Below are 24608 nucleotides of genomic sequence, written 5' to 3'. Positions count from 1 at the left end.
ACTATCGTTTTGTGTCGAAAATATGTTTTTAAAATAGGAAAAATTGCCCCCATTAATCCCAACTTTGCCTCGTTCGCCAATATTAATCCTTACTTTCGTTTATTCACTATCACTCCCAACTTTGCACCTTATTAATTTCTATTACACCAACAGTCATCTAACTTGATGTAGCAGGTTACCTAGACACGTGTCCACACGTAATAGGTCCAAACAAAATTAAAACAAAAATTAAAAAAAAAAAAAAACAAAATAACAAAAAAAAAAAAAAAAAAAATTAAAAACCCCAACCAAGAGCACGTGGCAGCCTACCACTTCCAGCAGCGGCGCCCTTGTCGTTTTCTGCAGGTGGCAGCCCTTCCACCTCTGGCAGCCGCGCCCGCAGGGAGAAATCCCCACAACCCATCGCCGGCAAGCCCACCCAACTACCACCCTCACTGAAACCTCATAGCCTCCTTCACCTTCGAATCACCACCAGCCCCCGTCAACCAATCGCCACCAACCCCGTCAAACCCAATCACCACGTACAACCCCCGTCAAACCCAAGCACCGACCACCTTCCTTTTCCCCTTCGATCACCACGCGAACCAGGCATAATTTCCCAAATCCCGAGAAAGGAGGCCACGAAATTAGCCATGAATGGCCAAAATCGGTCGATTTAGGGTTAATATCAACCATTCAGCCCGAAATTCAGCCGATTTCGGGCGTTTTCGGCCATCTTTGGTGGTCGTCTTCAGGGAGAAGCGGTTGTTTTCGGTGGGAAAACGGTCAGATTAGGGCTAGGTTTCTAGGTAGTTATGGGTACGGAGGGGGTGTGTTCGGCGTTGAGGTGGGCCAGGGGCTGCACTGCACTTCTTGTGGTGTTAGTAAGGTGCTAGGGGCTAAGAGAAGCTAAGGGGAGGTGGCGGTGGTGGAAGAGGGAGGGTTGTTGGAGATTTTTTTTATTTGTATTTATTTATTTATTTTAATGTTTAACCTCTTCAACCGGTTCTAAGTAATTTGGGTGCAATAGAAATTAATAGGGCGCAAAGTTGGGAGTGATAGTGAATAATCGAAAGTAGGAATTAAAATTGGCGAACGAGGCAAAGTTGGGATTAATATTGGCGGACGAGGAATGTTCATAAACTTTGTTTAAAACCAAGTCATTGAGAATACACAACTAACACAAGAGGGGCATAAAGACTACAAACCCTTTTAACATTATATCAATTATGTATATCCATAATCATTACTCAATACACACCAAGTTGAACTCTCAGTATTAACCGCAAACTACAAAGAATTACCCTATGAAAAAGCATCTCATGGCAGCTACTATTTACTACACAACACGAAAATCTAAGAGGAAAAATTTTCTATACAAAGATTTTCTTACAGGGAGGCCAAAAGATCTCTCATTTCAGATACAGAGGGGATGTTCTCAGTGGGGTAAACTTTGGCCACAAGTTGTGCAAAGCTTTCATACTTGTCCAGAAACTCTTTCTGCAAATGTCAACGCTTTTCATCAGTTTATTTTTCTTATGATACACAGAAGTTGCATAAAAGTACCATACATGTGGGCGATCAAAGCTGATAGAAAGATATGACTATAAAATGTTCACTCGGCTTACCTTGCATTTATCCCATAACGAGGGTAATAACTCCTCCGAAGTCAGGTTCTTCTGCAATTTTTTGGACATTGCTTGGATGGATTTGTCAACCTGAAGTAAAATGTAGCCGAAGTGATGGTCACACAGGAGGTTCACCAAGGAGTTATTGTAGAGACTAATAGAAGATAAGATTATAAACATTAGGATTAATTTTACTAGAAGCTTATCTTGACTTACCCCAGACAAGCTAGCTTTCAACACTTTACGGAGATCCATTTTAGATAATCCAAGCTGGAATGGAATCTGAAGATGACAGACAAATCAAAGTCAGGCATCAGCTTCACTATATCAATTTTCTTTTCTTCTCCATCATCCTATACAACCGAAAACTAGGAGAGGTTCATGTGCATAGAGCCTATATAACAAGGGATGTGCCATAACATATGCAGAATCCCAAAATAAATGAACGCTGGTATACAATAATACAAGTCATTATATAACAAGGGATGTGCCAGAACATATGCAGAATCTCCGAAAAAAATTTAATAGAGACCTGAAGTTTTCAAAATAAATGGGGCGTATTTAATTATTTTATAAAAAATAAAAGAAAAATCTAGTAACAGTCTACACATACGAGAATACCTGAAAAGAATGAAACCAATCAAGCATAAAATACTAATATCCTTATAGACAACCACTAAAGGAGGCTCCTGGGTTAAAGGGTCCGGGAAGGCCGGATGAATGATATTTCTTTGAATAACGGCAATCGATATACTCTCTCCGTGTTTTTTTAAGTGTTACTCTTCCCATTTCCGGCCGTGTTTTTTGAAGTGTTACACTTTCTTTTTTGGCAAAAAGCTACATTAAAATATTATATCTCTCTCCTCTCATGGTCCCCACCCAAACCCACTACTACTTTTATATTATATTTTCCTCAGTAAACTATTAACCCCACTATCTTTCTTTTACAATTTTTTAATACTCCAACTACCCCACTTACCTTTATTTTATTTAAGTCAATTAAATTGCCTAAAACTATGTGCCGGTCAAACTGTAACACTTAAAAAAACACAGAGGGAGTACTAATTGTAGATAAAGCAAATAGATAAAAGAAGGGGGAAAAAAACAATTTAGGCTCCCAACTTAGGGTTTGTTCTCTTCAGCTTATTTTCAGTTCAGTTCAGCTCCAATCAATTCAATTCAGTTCCTAATTTTCTTCTCTCATTAAATATTTAGTTCAGTTTAGCTCCAATCACGTCAGTAAATCAAAACAGGCCCTTATAAGAGACCTTTTTCCATTGGTCAAAGGTCAAGTGTCTGTTCTTCATTTGTGCTGAAAATGTCACTAGTCTTTCTCTCACACTATATTTTTGTTTTCCTTTCTTCTCCTTCAAAGGCCTCACACGATTCTTTAAAACTACATTGATACAAATTGAAGGTATGTCTATAAATTTATAATAAGAGTTTTGACAAGAAGGTTTTGTCATCATCAAGGACAAAGGGCCTACATAAGGACTCTCACAGTGTTAATTCACTGTTCAAGATTGGTATGGAAATGCAATTTTCTACCTGGTTTTATTAACTTAACAAAAAATGTACCACTTGCACGTTTGCAGTTGGGATTAGTGAGTTAGATACACCGCTCACACATCATGGTCACAACAGCAAAATCCAGGTATAGACTGGTTTTAATTCATGGCAAATTTGTCAAAAAAAACCTTTTAAATGCACCATTTTGCGAAAAAAAACCTTTTAAAAGCTTTTTTGTTTAAAAAAACCCGAACTTAGTAATTTTTTGTTCAAAGAAACCTGGTATCACAAATTAACTCAATTAACCTCTAATCTTTTCTAATTTGTCTCTAACACTCACTTAACTATTACATAATTAAATTAATTTATAAATTTAAAAAAATAACAACCACCACCACTCTAACCACCAACCCAACCACCTTCCTTTCTCTCCCCTTCCCCTGGCAGCCACTCCCACCACCGGTGACCCAACTCCACTGCCGCTGACCCCCTTCCCTTTCCCTCTTTCCACCTATGCCACGAAACCACCTCCAAATGGCCTAACCCCCACCTACGACCGACCCCCTCTAAAACCCTAACCCCGACAACCTTCCTACCCACCACCTCAGCCGCGAAAACCACCCCAGCCACACCCACTCGATTGGAATTCCCGAAATACCACCGCCCACAGACATCTCCCTCTTCTACTTCACTTTTTCCCCCTTCTTCAACCACCATCAACATTCAACCATTTACAATTATTCAATTTTGAAAACCCGAAAATGACGCTTGAAAACATGGCGCCGAAGATCGGAAACCGCCATTGACGGGTTGATTTGCTTAATTTGTGGAATTTGTTGTTGATTTGCTCTTTTTTTGCTTTAGGTTTTGATAATCTTAAGGTGGATTGTCGGGTTTAGGGTTTCGAAAGGGGGTTGGCCGGATGTGTAGGTGAGTCACCGGAGGTGGAGGGTTTAAGGCAGCGGCTGAGTTGGGGGAGGGGGTTGCTGCCAGAGGAAGGGGAAAGGGAGGAGGGTGGCTGGTGGTTAGAGTGGTGGCGGTGTTTTATTTATTTTTTAATTTATATATTAAATAGTTAAGTGAGTGTTAGTGAGTAATTAGAAGAGATTAGAGGTTAATTGAGTTAATTAGTGATACTAGGTTTCTTTGAACAAAAAATTATTAACTTCGGGTTTTTTTTAACAAAAAAGGTTTTAAAAGGTTTTTTTTCGCAAAATGGTGCATTTAAAAGGTTTTTTTTGACAAATTTGCCTTAATTCATACTACCTAGCAATGGCACAAATCTAAGAAGGAAAAGAAAAAAAAAAATCAGGAAGAAAAGGAAGCCTGATAGACCTCTTGAGTAAGATTCAGCTTCAAAGGTCTTCCCTCGAGCAGCAGGTCATATCTGAGATGGACGATGACCACAATCATTTATTTCTTTATTATGGAGTTGTTTGGTGAGTGATTGTGGGGCATCCTAACGAAAGTGCTCAAATGTTGCAGGACATCCATCAAGCTCAGAGTTCCTTAAATGACAAGAACTGGCTAGTAGGGCCCAGTCATGCCCAAAATGCGACCTCTCAAGCCTGATGGATAAAGGTTGCTCTGGATGGGCTCATGACCTAGGGTATTTTTTACTCATTGGGCACTGAAGGAGCAAGTGGATGCAGGTACGGTTAAAGAGAAGCATGTGTTGGTATTCATTCAGAAACGTTCTAAATTCGTGTTCATACTTAGGAACTATGCATGAAGATGCCTGCAAGAGCCACCTGTTGGATTCTGTAAATTTAAAAATTTAATGGTGTTCCAGGGATCTTACGTGGATTTACAGCTTCTACCACAAATATTGTCAATAATTTGTGAAAGTCTGTTTTATGCTCAACATTCCTGCAGACACTTCACAGTGTTGTGATAGTTTAAGAGTACAACAAGTTTTATATCAACACCAGCAAGATGGGCTGTCTTCAAACTAATAAAATATGCTCACTAATCAACAGGTCATACTAGATTATAGACCGCACCTCTCCCGAGCCTAATTCCTACCAAAGCGCACATATGAAAGACTCGAAAGAAGGAATAGGAAATTGATTATGCTACTGCGGGGAATAAGGACTAATAGATTTGTGAGATGGACAACACCAAATGTATCGAGATGGAATAGTTTGATTACTTCAACAGTATCTCCTTTTATGTACTAACTTGACATACTTTCTACTAAGCTAAAGACTCGAGATAAGAGAATGAAATACTAATGATAACTAAAAAATTTTACACACATCCTAGATATAATGTATTATCACATTTCACATCCACAATCAAACTGCATGACTGTATGTTTCACAAGTAGCTGAAAAAAGCAAAGTTCTATGACATCAGATACTTACTTCTTCTGGGGTTATGGTGTACATGAGGTCTTCAATCCTTCTAGCAAATTGGAAAAGCCGTTCGAATTGCTGTCAATAATTGTCCAAGAAATTCTCTCTGAGTTAGCTTAGCTAATATTACTTACTAGTACAACTAACAAAAGAACCAATATATTGCAGAAGGATACCAGTTAAACACAAGACAAAAAGTATCGTGAAAAAATCAGCTTACTCACGTAATATATGATCATGCTTATGTGGCGCGTACATGCTTGCTCATAAGCTTCGCTTGCCTGATGGTAGAACTTTGCTAGAGTTGGCACAACATTTGCAAGTTCATATAAACTGCAATCAATTGCCTATATAATCAGCTTGTTGAATATATTTAGTAGCAGAAAGTTGGCACAATTATGAAAATGAAATTAGTACCTATTCTGAAATGCAGCATAATTCTCCAAAAGAAAAACATCTGCATATTTCGGGTCAGTCTGGGCAATTTTCTCCAAGGTCACAAACATAATGCTAACCTGTCAACAAATTAAGTTCTTGTGACTTATATTTTTCATATACATATTTTTAATAAGAAAGAGAACACCCAAAGTGTGATCCTAAATGAATTTTCATTTCATTTCAAACAGGTTTCTGGATTAAAGGACAGCTTGTCCATCTTTCTCTGTATTGCTTTTTCAGCAGTTATAAAATTTATTTTCTAATTTAAAAAAAAATGGTAGAGTATAGAGTATGATTACACACAAACACCACATTCTTTAACATATATATAAAGCTAGAACCAATTACTACATAATAAAGTTAATCAAAGGTAGTTTTTTTCCTTTTTAAGTTGGAGGTTACAAAAAAGTTAAAATAAGGACCATATAACTTTTTAAAACCAAAATATTTATTAGCAGCCAGAATTCCGGATCAACCCATAGCTGAATAAATTGATACTTACAAATTTTGTATATGCCTGGTCAACTAAATCCCTGGATTGTCCCTGAATATACTGCTCCATACGAGTTGCAAGTGTAGCGAATCTATGCACACACACACAAAAAAAAAAAAAGTAATTTTACGAATAATTCAGAAGATAAAGGCAAGTTGAACTGTTGCTTTCAGTATTTTAATTTTCTATATTGCTCTTAAAAGTTATAATACAGAATAAGTAAATAATTATGAAGTACATTCAACAAAAAACAAGAAAGAAATCGAACACGGGTTAGGTATTCATACTTATTTTTCTTACTACCTCAAATTTATCAAGACAGAACATAAAAGACACGAGGCATTAGCAAATAGAAGTTCCTTCTAGTCCATTTTGCTTTTAATAATTCTTGCATTTTGTTTAGTTGCCTAATTAACTGTTACATTTAGTAAACACACAGCTTTAAGCATTAATATCTTTAATTATGTAAAAACAAACATAAAGAGTTAATAATTTGATACTTTAATTAAAAATAAAATTGAGAAAAACTAACATTCCACATGACTATATTTTTCCTTGCATATAAATAACCAATGATGGTCAAAGTGGGATATTGATATATAAAAACTACCCAAACATTACCAAAAGTAAAGAAGGAACAAATAAAATTAAAAAAAGAGAAGGCTTCATAAACTCCTTCGTCCTACATTAGTTTTTTACTTACTTTTACATAAGCCCCACATTAGATTTTCACACTCCATTTTTAACACATACTTAGGATCACACACTTGCTATCTCTTCAATGTAAAATTATCTTCTATCTCCTATCACATCTTCCTTATCCTAAGACTCACTATAATATTACACACTATCTATAATGACATACTTTACACTATTACCTGTACCACCAATATCATTCTCACTTCTAGTTGATAGGTAGAAATTTGACTTTAGGGCCATGCCCTATTACGAAAATTAATGCATGACGAAGGGAGCATAATCTCACTTTTAGTGAAAAACATAAGATCCTGACTTATGTTACGTAATCAAATTATAGCCAGGAAAGCAAACATCATGGATGAACTATTCCTGAAGACTGCTGCTGGCCTGCTGCAAGGAATCAATATTTGGGAGAAGGGCATATTAGTCATAGTCTATTATTAGTGACTTGGGGAATAAGCTAGAGTTTGTTAGGAGAGTCTTTCTATATATAGACCTCATTAGGAGGAATAATCATGATGTTGAATATTATTGAGGATTGTTATTGGGAGAGAGTGAGCCTCTCGAAAGCTCATACTTGGAGAGCATCCACCTCTCTAAAGTGGAATTATCATTCTATCTAGTGTAATTTTCATATTATCAATACGATCATTATTTTCAATTCCTAATTCTGCCATTGTTAAGCTGTAATCATGCCAGAAACCATGCTAATTCTAGCAGCTGCTTCTTATAACAGAGGCCCTACTCTAAGAAGAGGTTCCTATATAAAATGTTTACAAGTAATTTTCACCTTGGGATGTATGACAGGACACCCATCTGTCGGACATTTCTCTCATTTCTTTCAATCTGGTGACAAGCCTCATCAACAAACTGCAAGGATATCATAACATCAAAGACTTTCCAACAATAAAAATTACTATTAGTTGGTGCATGTAAACATCATAATTGCAATGGAACCAGCATATATAACTGACTTCCAACAATTAAAATTACTATTGGTACATGTTAAAAGGCTGGAACTTACTCTGCTAAACTGCATGGAGATCCTAGATTCAAGATCACCAAGCAAGAGGCGCACAAATCCAGCTGCATCAGCTTTCTGACCAGAAAGATAGCGTTCTGTAATCCCATGCATCGATATACATCGCAAGGGGTCAATCTTGTAGGCCCAATCCACAACAGCATAGAAGTCCTCCTGATATTTAATTAGAACACAAAATGGTTGAGGCAGTTGAAGGTAGTAGGGATTATCTAGATTAGTAGAATTTAGAAATTGCAGATGGACATTCGTGAGAAGTTGTCGTCAAAAAGTAACCTTTCACCTATCTATGACAGCACATGAGACTAAATTTTGGTCTTGTTGAGAAATCAACTATTGGGGGTTAGCTTTTGGCTGTTTCACCTAGCTTGTTAGACAGTAGCATTCAATGTATGTATTGATTGTCTGAGCCTTTGAGGGGACTGGGTGTATGTTGTTCCATGAAGGTTTTTAATTTGGTTGAAAAGCCATTGAGCAAACACAATTTTTGGCAGTTTGACCAAATAAAGTTGATACAAACCAGCCATGATCAAGCAAAAAGCCATTCACCAAACAACACCCTTGTCACATCCTTTTGCTCCCTTTAAAACAAAAGGGGAAAGAGGGCACTGCTGAGAAGTATCAAAGGGGACGGAGAAAATCTTCGTTTGTAAAAGTTTAAATATACCCAGAGTAGGTGCAAGACCTAGGATATATAGTACAAGTGAATTAGTGATAATATAAGAGGTGACGGTATATGCCTCACTAAGTGATGCACATATTCCTTTAATTAAATTTATTCATTTATATAAGAAACATAACACCCTTGCATATGCATACTATATTATTATGTTTTCAAACATATATCATGAAACATGATGATTCCATATAAAAAGAAGACAAGGATATATGTTAAGTTTCAAGAAATAAAACTTGAAAGGCGGTTAATTTAACATGTTAGCATGCCGCGCGGAGCATGTTAACATGTCGTTAAGGAGACCTCTAGTGAACCCTGAATCTAGTGCCTCATGCCACACGGAGCATACTAACACACTGGCCAATAGTTTGATAAACACTTATCTCTTTTAATATTAGCAGATAATGCCAATTTTTTATTTATAAAAAGGTCATTTTTTCCATTGCCTTGCAAACTTTCATATCTGGTGCAAATTTCACTGCACCAGCACAAATATTAATACTTCAAAGACAGTAAACACAACCAAACAATACTCATCATTCACATGCTCCAAAACGAAATTCTTGACCGTGATGGCTTAACGGCATAAGAGAATCCAAGTTCATCAATAAGAAGATTTCAAATAAATTGAAGATAATTGGCAAAATTACCTGAATCCCATCCAGCAACTCTTGCAGACATTCATTTAATGCTGCCAACTCAACAGAATTTTTACCTAGGCACAATAAATAAAATTTATAAGTTACAATTATCAACCTACAAGGGGCGAAGGCATTAGACAAAAAGATGAATATTTGGTGCCAAAAGATGAAATATACCTGATTTGCTATCGTTGTCATCGATATCCATGATTCCAAGATCATCATCATCGACGTCATCCACATTTGATGCGGACTTACCATTGGGAACTCCTCCCGGTGGATTGAGAGCAGGAACTTCAAAGCACATGAAGTGAGCAAAAAAGGAACTCTGAGATTCAAAAGGCTTCCCGTGAGACAATAATATACAAATTAGAATCTATAACACAAATTTGCTGGAATATAACCTCATCAACAAGGAGTGGAACAAATATTGTAAGCATTTTGGCATAAGCATCAGAAACTGCTGAAGTGTCTGCATTGCTCACAGTTTGACCAGCACCAGCAGAGGCATCTAACCAAACAGTTGGATTTCTTGATGCTTTAGTGCTGGCTCGAAGCTCATTTGCAAACTCTCGAGCCTGCATAACACAACAGGAATATACAAACAACAAATAAGATAAGAGAAAAAAGTTTTAGTTTCAACTTAGGTTGATGGAGATATTGTTTTTTTTTTTTTTTTTTTCCTGCAAATAGATCATCAGTCCAAATAACCTAGGAATCTGGTCTAGCAACAATCCCTTTGCGTTCCTTTTTCTATTATTAAAGGGTGTTTCAGAAAAATATAACTTTGAAAAAAAAACCATGGCCAAGAAGATAATTCAGTTTTAGACCACCAAAAATAAAATAAAAAAAATTCAGCAAAATGTATCATCATTAAACAAGACCACACCATGCGCAGCTAGGCACAGGTGAACTATTGGTCAGTCCAAAAAAAAACTTTGCTGGCTGGGTTGCGAGAATTAGACATCAATCATCTGAGTTTCTGAGTGATTCTCACATTAAGCAGAATATTTCTCAGACACTTTTTCATTTTCAAATGAAATACATTGGTATGCGTACAAAGCAGTTGATGTCTTAGATTCAGTGTGTAAACATAATTTAAGTCCTTTCTGGAAATATATCAGTCATGCCACTGTACCTTAATTTAAAGGCACTCTATTTGTCGTTAAATATCAAGTTGGCAACCAGTATGATTAACAATTAAGAACTATTTAATCTACTCACCTCTCTACGGAGAAGCAAGTTCAGAGAGCTACAATACGCTTTCCTCAATGGACCCAAGCAATTCTTATCAAGGCTCTGGAACATCAAAAGAAGGGATAAGATTAAACAAGAAAGACGCAAGCAAATATGACAACGGATTTCAGTGTTAGAACCTTCAAATGTTGCAGAAGCCGAGCATATGTCCTGCATTTATACCGCAGATCAGCATGGTCTGGTCGTTTTAGCTGTCCACGCTGCTCAATGATACAAAATGATTAATCTTAACCAAAGAAATAATTTTTCCAAATGTGTGAGGCAATTAGTTGATCCAATTACCTGAGAAAAGTAACTCTTGTCACTTATCATGAAGTCCACCAAGCTGGCAAAGTAGTTCCTCAAGAACTCAGATGCTCTCCGAACGAACGTACTTTTGAGCTTTTCAACTTCAGCTTTTTTTTCTCTAATCTGTGATATTTTTTGAGATAAAGAGGTATTTAATAAATCAAATAAAATATTACAAGGACAAGCAGTATACACAAAATTGCAAGAATACAAATGCCCAGGTGGGGGCTATCTAAAACTACCACAAAATACAAAAATGAGCCTAAGAATATCCCTGTACTCAATCAAACCAGCAAAGAGAACTAGACATGAAGTTGCAGTATACACAAAACTGCAAGAATACATATACCCAGGTGAGGGCTATCTAAAACCACCGTAAAAAGCCAAAAACGAGCCTAAGAATATCACCATACTCAATCAAACCAGCGAAGAGACCTAGACATGAAGTTTACTGGGAATTACACCCAAACATTAGAACAACAAATTTTAAATGTTTCATTGTTAGACATGGAGGGGATATAAAAGGGAAAGATATCACAACTCTTTGATTTACATTGCATAGTGAAGGTCAATTTTTACTCACTTTTTGTAATCCTATGATTCTGCAATTAGAACACTTTTTATATTAGGTGGAAAATTTTCAGTTAGATTAAACAACTAAGCTGAACTTTTTTTTTTTTTAAATACTTCTTCCGTCCCACAATATTTGTCTTGTATACTACTTCGGTCTAATTATCTCTCTCAATTCTCTCTGGGAACCCCACTAATTTCTCTCACACTATCATTTTTTTATTTCTTCTTTTTACACTATCTACCCCAAAAGGCTACACCCACTAATACTCACTATTACTATATGCGCCCAAGCCTAAAGAAAAAAAACAATAAGTTTTGGACAGATTGAGTATGATATTTCATTTACTTGCAACACAAGCATTAGGCTCTCAAACATATCATTCAACGTTGAAGACAAAGCACAAGCTGCTATAGAATTATCAGATGAACAAACAAATGGCCACATAAAGCAAGTCTGAGATACTGCTTTTGAGAAGAAAAATAAATAAATAAAAGATACTTGGAACATACTGCACGCATGTTTGCAAAAGTGGTATCCAGATTCGGGACTTCCAAGCCACGGAGAGCACCACTTAGCCATTCACATGCTTCAATGTTTTTAATCATGTTTGATTCATCAAAGGAACCTCCTGTAAGACATGTTGCATACTAGATGCAGGGGAATCGTCAATTTAGATTAAAAGGACCAAACAAGCAAAGATAGGAAGGGAAGAAGCATACCTCAGAAGGAACACGTAATCGCTCAAGAAGCTTGTCAAGTTCCTCAATCAACGATTTGTTATTTACAGATTGCATCTCCAGCTTGTTATTACGGGTTTCAATCTGAATATAAAAAACAAGAAATAGAAGAGGTTATCGGGAAGAAAATGAGACAAGTTAGATCTGCATGCTTTATCTGTTCACAACAATAACATTCTTATGAATTGCAATAGCAATTATATCATTCTTGACTAAAGTAACGGCATTCTTCAAATTCTATTTATTTCCCCCCTACCATTTAAAGGTTATAGAATCATAAATCAATAATTGAGGAATATTTTATGGTCAACAAGATTATTTTTAAGACACCAATTTGAATGTGCCAAATCACAGGCTACCCTGTATAATTTCTCAGAAATCAACAGAAGAAATTTTATGCAGAAAAAAAGTAAAGCTTAAGCAAAAAACATGTTATGCAACTGCAATTGTATTCAGCAACAATAATTTATAAGAAATGGAAAACAGCTAAAAGTCAACTTCACCTACCGACTCGATGTCTTCTCTCATGTGTCTCAATTTCACATTGAATATCCCCAACCACTCATCCATATCATCCACACAATTCAAGGCATTATCAAGCCCTCTTAATACCTGCATTTAATAAAACCCGTTACATAGCTTAACAATATAAGATTTAGGGTGCTCCAAATAAATTATTCACTCAAGTAATTCTTGGAATTTGGAATATCTATAATTGTAATAGCAATGGTCCAAGTCAATAGTTATCACTGAGGGGTTTGAAATCTTCCCCGTCCCTACTGATATTACAAATCAATCATGTTTGATCACCAAAAGAGCATGAAAGGTTTTTTATGCAATTATCTCGACAATTCTTAGCTACGGGAATTAGAGCACTAAATTCCAGCTCAACAAGTTTCATTTTATTTTCTTGGGGAGGGGGTGACTGGACGAGCTTAAAATTATATTATTTTAAAAGAAAACAAAAATTATTTAACAGAAGGAATGATAACAGTATGGAAGCCAGAAGTCCACTAACAATCAAGGCAAAACAAAATAAAGAACTTCTGGAATGATTATTTGTGGAATGCAAATTTACTCCTTCAGATCAAAGTTTTCATCCTTACTGTTATTTTTACTCTTATATGGAAGACATTTGCAAGCCAGAATGAGAGTACAACTTTATCTGTTGTTGCATGTAGTGTGAGTGGATTCAGAAGTTAAATTGCTTGAACATTGTAAGATGGGAAAAATACAAACAAAAATATCAACAAAAGGCCTATTAAAAACCAGGGACAAATCAACTCTTTTGGTCAAGGGCAAAGCAGACGAATTTAGAAATTAAAAACAATGCTAAAAGCAGTTTACCTGTTCCACCAAGGGTTCTGTTTCCAAGATAGCATGAACATTTGCTGCTTCCAAAGCCTGAAGTTCACGCTTCAACCTTTCAGAAAAAGCTTCTGCTTCTCCAATACCCATGACATACCTGCATTTGACAAATCAATCAGGGCCATATATTGTAAACAGACTACATAAAAAAATCTAAATTTAGAAGAAATATTCCCAAAAGCAATAAGAAGAATCTACACTGCTGCAACAATTGAGAAGCAAATTAATAAAAAAAAATTAAAAGAAAATTAAAAGAAAAAGAAAACAAATATTTCCTCTATTTTTTAAGACACGCAACAAGTTCACTTTATTATACAAACTTGTTGCATACATTGAAAAGCAAATGAAGTAACAAAAAAATAGCAAGATTTACAGAAGCTATCAACTGTCAACTGCCTATCTATGCATAGATATCTAGGTAACAACTAGCAAGAGAACCCAGTACATTAAACTGATATATTCCAAAGAAAACTGGGAAAGAAAAACTTACTGATTCTCAAATAAACACCTCAAATAGACAACAAATTAAAGCAATTCTGACTCAATAATAGTGGCCCAGTATTTGTTTTGAGATGACATGACAAGACGATTACAAGTTTTAGAAAATTGAAGCAATGATAGAAGATTTGGATGGATACTATGCTGAGGAAGTCCTGGACAAAAAGAATTTGTGTTTCAAAGTGTTAAGGCCTGGTTAGGGATCATCACCAACAATCTCCACAGGGATATAGCATTCGTAAACACAAGGGTAGCGGAAGTGCGGAACTCACCCAAAACCTTATGACACAAGCTGGCAACAGCCATACAGCACCTGTGTCCGTGTTCCAGAAAGAAAGAAACCCCCTCTTTCAAGAGGAGTTATGGCGAGGAGCTATGGCATGCTAAGCCCTGGTAAGGTTCTTGCTTTGTAATAAATTTAACTTTTAAACCACATGTTACAACACTTGAGCAGTTTCCTATTAATTCATTTGAGCTTCATTCTTGCAAAAGTACTCACCATAAAAGATACCCAAAGCATTCACTACAACACTGCTGGTGTGCTATGCATAGCACCTAGTATCCATCGTTATAAAGCTAGAACTAATGGGGTATTGAATCCCATTCACTCTCCTAACTTTGGTCTCAGCCAAAGTGCTTACAATTTATCTAAAACACCTATATATCCCATTCAAACTTATCATGAACATGACAGACCTTCAGAGATTGGAAGGGGATACTAAAGAGATATATCAAAAAGTAGGAATCACAAGCCAAGAAAAATCCAAGCCTTGGATAGTTTTTATCTAGTTCTTTTCAATCCTTTTCTTTTAGCAAAAAACTACATAGATACCTTGCTAAAAATCTCAAGAATTCACGCAGAATTCTCTAGTTTCAGGTTGAACATCAGGAACCAAACTCAGCCCCACTGTAGGAGTTGAGAAAGGGTTGCAGTCAGGTAATAGAAGAGGTGACAAACAGCAACGTGTATAATATATAGTCATCAGAAGGAACTAAAATCATAAAGAAAGAGAGGCTTTGAACATGAAAATCCAAGGGAAAGAGAAAAATAAGAGGGGCACAGAGGAAATAAACAAAGCTTAAAAATAAAATAGGAATGAATCAAAACCCCTCCGAAGAATTGCTCATGATTCTCTGTCAATGTTCTTCCCATCATATTACATTTCCTGCAAGAGTACCACACAAACAGCAGAACAAGGTATATCCTTAATTTTAAAGGGCGCTAGGCACACCAAGGTGCTAAAGTCCTTGAAGCTTAGGCACAAGGCATGCGCCATTTGTAGGTGAGTGCATGAGGCAAAATTTAATTATAAAAAATATATATTAATTTCTATTAAATAAGTCTTACAAAAAAAAGTCAGAAATGGTAAAAGGTCCATTTGATTAATAGCTAGAATTCTTCAGATGGAATTGGGGGATATGGGGTTGCTCTAGACCTCTAGAATTAAAGTATATTTGACAGCCACAAAGTCACATGGTGTTTTTAAAAAAAAAAAAAAAATTATCTTACATATTAGTTATTGATGCCTTGCAACATAAGATGCAAGAAGCAGCCTAGAAAAAAGCGCATAGATGAGCGCTTTTGTAGGTCTTTCAGTCTTTGTACTTTGCAAAGCTAAGGCACCACCTATTGAGCCTGATTGTGCCTTGCACCTAGGCGTGCCTAAGGCATGCTTCTAAAACTAAGCCTTGTATCTAATAGTTTTCTGCTGAACCCTTACTCTAAATATAAACCTAAGATTTTAACACACGGCACTTGTTCCAGAAAGACTTCTGCACTTGTCCTTAAATATTTTAGGAATAACCCAGCTAGGACTATAGCTTCAAGGTTCTGCTACCCCAAATCTTTAATATGTGTTCACATCCCCATGTAAGGATTGCATACAAGTGATCCAAAACCCTATATGGGTGCAAATAATTGAATGCATGGATCCCAATCAAAACAGCACTTAATGTGTTTAGCACTTCAGAAGAATATTGGTATCATAATATGAGATTGTCACAGAGTTCTTTAGAAATACTCCCTCCACCCATATTGTTTTTTCCATTTGCCAAATTTCACAAGAATTAAGAAGTGGAAGGAGGAATTACAAGAAGTACATTAAAATGAGAGAAAAGTATTTTTTTTTTAATAAGTACATGAAAAAGAAAAAAGTACATGGTACAGATATGTAGAGAAAATATGAGGGTATTTTAGGTAGTTGAGTGAATAAAAAAAATGAAGGCAATTTGGTCCTTACAAAGTGTCCAAAAATGGGAAAAAATGAAATGGGAAGATGATTTTGGGACACCTAAAATGGAAAATGGGAAAAACGACTGAGGGAGTATATGCTAAATGACACCAAGGCAGTGTGCTCTGTGTAGAGGAGAAGGGCAAAAGCCAAAAAATAACACGCCTTGAAGCTAACATGTGAATTGCAACCAATAAGATACAACACCATATAACAAAGAAGGACAAATCTACTCAACTCAAATAGCTTTATTCAGTTAATTCTGATTGTTAGATTTATGTTACACAATTTTCGGAACTAATTGTGCCTGCTTTTCATTTACATAATACTAAATGGTGAATAAAGCTCTTCAGTCATAGCAAAGCTGTTTAAAGATGGTTTTCACGTTAGTGTTCCATGAATAAATGTTCTGCAACAGGTTTTTTAAACACACCATGATGTGTTGTAGACCACTATGTCACCGCTTGAGAAGTTGAGCTATTTTAACCCATTAATTCATTGTGTATAACTTAGAATTGAATTTCCCTATGAGAGAAATTTTGAATCATTTTTTTAGCCACTATAGCAAGTACTTCCATATATGTTTCATACCATGATCACAGCAGTAATGCCCACAAAATCCAGCTTCCCGAGATGGCATCCATCGCCACGATCACAAAAAAAAAAAAAAAAAAAAAAAAAAAAAAAAAAACACTGTTTTTTCTATTGTTCACCAGCTTTATCATTCAATATGCCTCAACATCTTCAAGTAAGTGGGATTTTAAATTAAAAGCCTCAATTAGAGAGTAAGGTTATGTTACATTTACTCGGTCACTCTTATTCTATTATTTTACCGACAATCGTTGAAAGATTTTAAACAGCAAATTAGTAAAACTGAATAAGAACCTAGTGGTGTCCAAACACACAAAAATTCAAATAAGTGTGGAAGAAGGTAGCCAAAAACAGTAAAAGTAAGAATCCATACGTGCCAAGAAGAGCTTCCATATCCTCTTCTTCTGCCTGGGATACAAGATCCTTCTCCACATTAACCTTCATATCTTTTTCAGCCATCGTTGTAGGAACAGGTCCGTCTTCAGAATTCACCTGATTGGTAGTGGTGGTGGTGGTAGTGTTTTCCTGTTGTGCATTAAGACAGTGTAAACAACTACATAAAGGGGAACAGGAACTTAATGGGATAACTTATGATGGAATATCTGTTAAGTGGATAAATTGTAAGTTTTTCACTAGTTAGGAAAGTTCAAAAGAAAAAAAAATACTGGGATATAATTTCTCCCTCTCCATCATCTTTTTTACTCCAATCCTGCCAGGCAACAGTATCTGAAGACTTCTGCAACCAGACCAATGGTTGGCCTCATTTCTGTTGGCAGCTCTGAGGTGGTGGTTGTAAAGGAAGTGGCTAGGGATATAAGAGCAAACCATAAGCAAGAGAGATGAAGAGGGAGGAGGGAGGAAGCAGTAACCCAGAGGGATGGTGAATCATAATTAACCCCATTTCTGGAGTAATAATTTACCTCACTTAATCATCTCTCCCATTGCACCCACCCAACATTTCCAGAAATTTTCGGTTCTTAATCTTTACCCTTCCATTACCTTCATTTCAAGCATATATAAACTTAGAGACATTTCAACATGTGCCAAGATAGCTAATTGAATAATGAGGGGCATTAAATAAGTAAAACAATCCAGATGCATCTTTCATATTCAAAACGTAATTTAGCAAACTGCACGCACAGAAGCAGATTTAAATTAATGCTTGAAGCCCATTAAAGAAGGTAAATAAAGCATAAGACCAAGACCTAGGTGGGCACAAGATATTATCCGATCGCATTACCTTCTAGAGTTTTAGTTGATTAGTCATCAATATACTATCTGAATACGTCAACTGTTTAATGCAAAATGTTTGGCAAATTTAGTAGTTTTTTTAACTATTATTATTCAATAACTGCTTGATGGTGTAAATATAGATAAGGACATTAGATTATCTTCTTTCACTGTTGCTAGAAAGAAAGCCTTTTTGGTTTTCAAGTTTCAGAACATTAACCTGAGAAACTTCATAAACATTTTTTTTTTGGTAAGTACATCTTTTGCACTCGATAAAGCAAGTATAAAAAGATAGATGGCAAACACAATAATTAGATGTTTGACTAGGCAGACCCACTAACCAACCCACCAATATCTGATTACTTCACAACAAGCTCTTCACAAACAAGAAAAGTTCACAATGCTTTTACGCATCTTCACTTGGCCCTTTATGGCTTCTGCCACATATAATGGGTAAAAATAGGTCCACATATGCCCAATCTAGTGTAGTTTTGCATGGAGTCTTCTGGAGGTTTTAAGGAGGCTATGATAGCAAGGAAATGTGATACACACTTGATGCTGACAAGGAATCATCTTCACAATGGCTGGAGAAGTGATTCTGACAAGGTCTGGAAGAAGCTCTTTGTCTCAATGACTGTCTTCCTTAAAGTAATGCTAATTGTTATGTTGGCTTGCCATCTTCTTAGGGTGTGGAGTGGGTCTACCTTTTATTTCAAAGCACTAGCAATTTGCAAGATTCCTATGAAAGATTAGGCAAGCCATAAGCAATGTGAAATTTTATCATTATAATGTACATGATGCTTAGAGAGGAGCAAACAACAATGACAACAATTGAAGCCATAATCCCAAGAGATGAGCAGGCGGATTTTTTAAGGTAGGGCTTCAAAGTTCCAACCAAGTGGCTGTCTTGTCAAGGTAAGGGGATTATCACAATACATTGACTGGACAGAAAAGGAATGCCAAATGAATACACGGGATGTTAACAAAGTAACAAAACCACATTCCGTAAACCAGAAGGGGAAAACACACCACAGATTTAGAATGGAACATTGAACATAGAATGATAATTGAAATTATAACTAAAATATCAAAAGATAATGGATTACCTAACACCTCAGTTTTTTTTCTTTGGTTCTATTTACTTTCAAGGTTTTTTTTTCCCATCTTACTTTGTTCCATATTTGACATACTCCCTTTACAATCATACCCTTCTTATCCCCACAATTTACAACTTTCTATACTCAATGACTTTATCTTACACCTTCCCACCTACTGTCTTACATACTCTCTTACTTTTTATTACACCCACTCATGCTTTTCAAAGTTTCTTAAACTCTGTCTGAGTGGGTGCGAGTGCACGCGTGAGAGAGAGAGTATTCAAATGGGAAAAAGAAAAAAATACTACAGCTCGAACCTATAGGGTGCAAACAAATGTTTTACATACAACAAAAAATATTTCCATACCTTCGCCCAAAGAGCCATTTCAACAACATCTATTCCAACAACTTTGGGAAGACGACCAAGCATGTCCTTGCAGACATTCAATATACAAAGTAAGAGACGATTCCTGAAAACACAAAGACATGAGATGTGAATGACATGAGTACAAATTAGACTCATATTGGGAAGAAAAAGGGCTCTGCAAATAATACCTATCATCAGTATTCCGCATGGTCCACTGTGGAGGAGCAACTGTTTGGTTCCTCAGGTTATCAAACCCCTACAGGAATAGAAAGTCAAAAGATTGTCAAGAACAATGTAGGTTGCTAGACCCAGGAAACATATATCCCACATGCTAAAAGAGTAAGCAATACCAGAGTAAAAGTACATCCACTGGGATCATTTGAGTTAACCTCCACCTTTGAAAGATGTTTTAGCTTGTATATTTTAGCCGGCTTCAAGAGAGATAATGAAATAACAAAGAACAGTTAGTCCAGAAACTACAACTAAAACGAAAAGCTTAAGATACCATAAAGCATAAGATAACCATTCAAAGCCTAAAGTACATCAATTCTATTGTTCTTACTGAATGTCTCTCAGCAGTGTTAGTAGTTAGTATATCCCAAACTCTTAAAAACTCACGATTTTTCTCGCAGTTTGAATGTTCTAACTCAAGATTTATCTCAGCAGTTTTAATAGTTAGTATATCCCAAACTCTTAAAATTCTCATCAATTTGAGCAAATCTTAAGATGCCGGAGGAAATTGGCTTTTGAGAAATTTTCCAATAGGGTGCCAAGTCATCGGCGATAAACTTTTTCATTTTTCATTGAAATGGCAAAATTACCTCAAGAATACCACCATTTGAATATTTTAAGACACGCAAGAAAGCTTTCGTCCGCTGGCCCTTCTGTTTTACTGCATTAAGTGTAAGTTGTCAAAATCAAAGTTGCGTCCTTATATGAGATAGATGTCTACAAAACAAAACTAAACCTGAAGAGAAGAAGGGACACAGTAATTGAAGGAGAACAATGGAAACAACTGGTGCATAATTTTATGCTATAAAATTGCATGACAGAACTTTGCATCGTCAAACAAAGACCACAAACTTATGAGAAAATAGATAAACTATACGGATATATTTAGGGTCAAATGAGAAGAATTTTAAATCGGGAACGATTTAGTGTGCTTAATTTTCATATAAAACATTGACGAAGTATCCCCTATAACACTGCCGGGTAACCCCCCCTATAACACTGACTAAGTAACCTCCATGATGGCCAGCCACACGGTGTGGCCAACCACATATAAAAGTTGGTGATATTTCTGAGCTAAATGAGCAACTTTACATTAAACAAGAAGCACTTATTTCTTCTGAAGAATGAGTATATTTTTATATATTTCCAGGAAATCGAAAAATAATTCACATTCAATTAATAATTCTGCACATGCATCCTTCTCCTTTTTTATCCTAAGAAACATTTTATTGAATCACTTTCTAACATCATCATTCATCCCAAGCAGCATGGTGAGAGTCCTAGGGAAATTGGACCAGACTCCTCCAGCTCGCAAAATGGTGGCAAATAGCAGCCAAAATCAGAATTACCTAATCCAAGTAGCAATCTAATATCCAGAACGGGTACACAGAATGCAATTCATTACCTTATTATGTTTAAAGAGTCCAAAAGTCGCACCAGAACATGTGTACCAATGTGCGTTCCCAATATGAGATTCCCAGGAGGATACATAAATAAGAACTAAGACTCTAAAAGAGAATGCATTCCTAACCAACAGTAGAGCAAAACAACCGAATGAAGAGTCTAAAAAATTGTGTTCATGATACCCAAAATAGAAATTGTAATATGTCAATGATGCGACAATGCATCAATCAAATACGCACACATCATCATTCTTGTTTGAGATGAGTTGGGTGCGACTTTGTTAACTAAAAGATATTCTTATGGTCAAAAAGGATGAAGAAAGTTTGGCTTTCTGAAGTGTGGAAGAAGGATACAGTGGTGGGCACTTGTAAAGAAGAAAGCAACGAGTTTTTGAGGGTATTTATTACCCATGTCAAAGTTTCAAGAATTGTTCTTTGGAAAGTAATACTTGAGTTTTATTGCCCTGAGTCCTAGTTTTAGAAACGGATTAGAACCTTCTTAAGAGTGTGTTTGGATAGAGAAAAGGGAAGGAAAGAAGGGAGGGAAGGGAAGGGAAAAGGAGGGAAGGGAATAAAGATGAGTTTTCATTCCAAATCTTTCCATTGTTGGAGAGATTAGTTTCTTATAATTTAACCCCTCCATTTCTTCCCCCTCTAATTCCTCTCCTCTCTCATTTGTTATCCAAATGAAAGATATTTCATCCCTTCAATTTCCTTCCCCCCTCATTCAAATGAAAGATATTTCACCCCTCCATTTCCCTACTTTTTTTTTTCCTCCATTCCCTACAATCCAAACAAAGTGTAACGCTTTGATTGGATAGCAAAGAAGGAAGGAAATGAAGGGGAGGGAAAAAGGAGGAAGGGAAGGGAAAAGAAAGGGAAGGGGAGATGAGCTCCATTTTCCCTCCAAATCTCTCCAATTTTAGAGGGTTTATGCTTATTAAAGAGAGTGGGAAAATGGATCCCTCCCTCTCCTTTCCCTTCCTTCCCCCAATCCTTTACCCAAACAAGAGAAGTTGTCTCTCTCCCTTTCTCTTCTCTTCTTTTCCTTCCATTTCTTTCAATCCAAACAAAGTACAAATGTCCCGACAAATGCCACTCAAACTCTTCAAGTTAAGTGCCAATACTAGATTTACAACAACTTTAACATGGTTGGTATACTCTTCAGCTCAAGTTTAAACCTGCTTAAAAGACGTAATCTAAATAGCACAACTATGATCACCATTGCAACAAAATAGTACATGGTTTGCAAATAATAATCTTCATAAGATAATCTCAGCGGGACACGATCCACAACCAGCGAACCTCAAAAAAACACTTTGAATTAGACTTGTCCCCCGAATTAAGTCATTGCTGTTAAAGTCACAATTTTGAGGGTGGCATCGGGTAGAAGTGTAGAACAAATATTTAAGCAAAAAAAAATCCAATCATTCACAAATCACAAATTAGAATAGTTCAAATGCTAACATTAATAGAAGAATATTAATCCCAAATTACAAAAATCATCATAACGCAGTATAATAATTGAGAACAGAATAAAATCCCAAGACAGTAAAATTGCAAATGAGAGATGAAATGTAAAATTGAGAAAAGAAGAAGAACGTAACTGGAAATGGCAAGAACCCTAGGTTTGGCCATTTGACGACCTAATTTGCCGGATTTGCCCCAAACACCGCGACTCTTAGCAACACGGATCGACATAATAACCTTCTGCTTGGTGCCTTCAATGGCGGACTCACAAGCCCGACGCAGCTCTTGATCATCGGCGCTAGATTTCGCCATTGTTGATGTTCTTCAGCTTCCTTCCAGCTCAATAGACTTTCTCCGAGATTTAGATGCTGTATTCTGTATTGGTGTGTGGTTGATTTTTCTATTTTTTTATTATTTGTTTTACACGTTTGAAATTATTTGCCACGAATTTTTATTTACAGTTTGGAATGATGTTCAGCTTTTAGGCTTCACGTTGAATGTGAATCAATTGATCATTTTGATCAATTTGTATAGAAGGAGACCAATTTATCGGTTATGGATTTGGTTTGGTTTGGTTTGGTTAGGTTAGAATTTAAATTTTGATTTTAAGTGGTGTCGGGTTGGATTTAGAGAAGAATTATGATGGGTGATGCTTAGCCCAATAAAATGCTGGACCAGCACACCAATTTTATGAATATTAAATGCTCTTGGTGGGCCATTATCTTGTATTGGTGTGTATTTTGTATGTATGAACTTGTATGCCCCAAATGTATATATTGTTGGCGCGCTTTCCAAGACCGTTACAACAAGTTGGTCCGTTATTTTGCAAATGGGGTTGATTTGATTCTTATAGAGACAAAGATGAGAATCTAGGGTTCTTCATTCTCCATCTTGTTTACCTGAGCTACCCCATTTTCATTCCTTATCTTCATTCTCGTTCAAACCTCAGCTTCTTCAGCCCCTCTTTAGTCTTTACTGGTCCTAATTTGTTGTCTGAATAATAAAGGGTTTTTGGGGTTAAAGATGAGGGATAAATTGGATAATTGGGGTAAAAGTGCATCAATTGTGAGCGGATTTAAGAAATTGTGGTGTAGCAATGCGGATTGGGTCATTCTACATTAATGGAGCTGATTGAAAGTGATTGTGGCTACAACTTAATTGGGGGAAATTAGGTATGTTAACTAACTCTATTCTTGAGATTAACTTGATATTCGATTGGTGCATTTTTGGAATTGGGGTTTGGTCAAAAGTAATAATGACATTTACAATTGCTATTTTGGATCTGTAACATTTACAAATGACAATATTATTTATCACAAATGACAAAACTGTGTATGACAGTGGACAATAATGTTTATAGCTAGCTAAAATTATAGGTTAGGTTAGATAATTAATTGTACATACAAATGCCATTAAAGTTTGAAATAAAACAATATCAATTATAATAGTAGACAATATTGTTTAGCTAAAAGTATTGGTTAGTTAGCTAAAATTATAGGTTGGGTACTTGGCATTAATTGTACAATATAATACATTCAAATGCCATTAAAGTTTGAAATAAGAGTATGATTGCTTTTAAAACATACAAACATGGCTTGTTATGATCACATGTGATAGATTAATTGTTATAGATTGAATGTGATGGATAAATTGTTAAATGTGATAGATTAATTGTTAAAGATTGATTATTTGACATACATGTTATTAACTTGTGGAAAAATAATTTATTGAAGGTTGAGGCAGTGATATTAAGTTCAAAGGTTGCAAAAGATATTTGTGTATCATTGTTTCATAGGGATGAAGGTGG

General features: G+C 36.0%; 1 protein-coding gene across 1 annotated transcript; it reads right to left on the bottom strand.

Moving 5' to 3' along the window:
- Positions 1 to 1173: 1173 nt before the first annotated feature.
- LOC145597424 (exocyst complex component SEC3A-like) lies at positions 1174 to 23326 on the bottom strand. Its single transcript, XM_081653586.1, has 25 exons — positions 22939 to 23326; positions 20519 to 20589; positions 20048 to 20128; positions 19886 to 19953; positions 19698 to 19800; positions 17377 to 17528; positions 13663 to 13780; positions 12823 to 12927; positions 12298 to 12399; positions 12088 to 12225; positions 10999 to 11127; positions 10836 to 10916; positions 10684 to 10758; positions 9864 to 10037; positions 9637 to 9787; positions 9469 to 9533; positions 8128 to 8298; positions 7894 to 7973; positions 6414 to 6495; positions 5891 to 5988; positions 5698 to 5806; positions 5483 to 5551; positions 1824 to 1889; positions 1608 to 1697; positions 1174 to 1479 (listed from the first exon to the last, which is right to left on the bottom strand). The coding sequence occupies exons 1-25, from the start codon at positions 23111 to 23113 to the stop codon at positions 1369 to 1371; spliced, it is 2664 nt and encodes an 887-aa protein (XP_081509712.1). The 5' UTR covers positions 23114 to 23326; the 3' UTR covers positions 1174 to 1368.
- Positions 23327 to 24608: the final 1282 nt, after the last annotated feature.

This window comes from Chenopodium album, chromosome 2 (assembly GCF_948465745.1).
Source record: "Chenopodium album chromosome 2, dcCheAlbu1.1, whole genome shotgun sequence".
In the NCBI taxonomy this organism is placed as follows: Eukaryota; Viridiplantae; Streptophyta; class Magnoliopsida; order Caryophyllales; family Amaranthaceae; genus Chenopodium; species Chenopodium album.
Note: the sequence above shows the minus strand (reverse complement) of the source record. Positions and strands in the feature narration are given on the sequence as shown.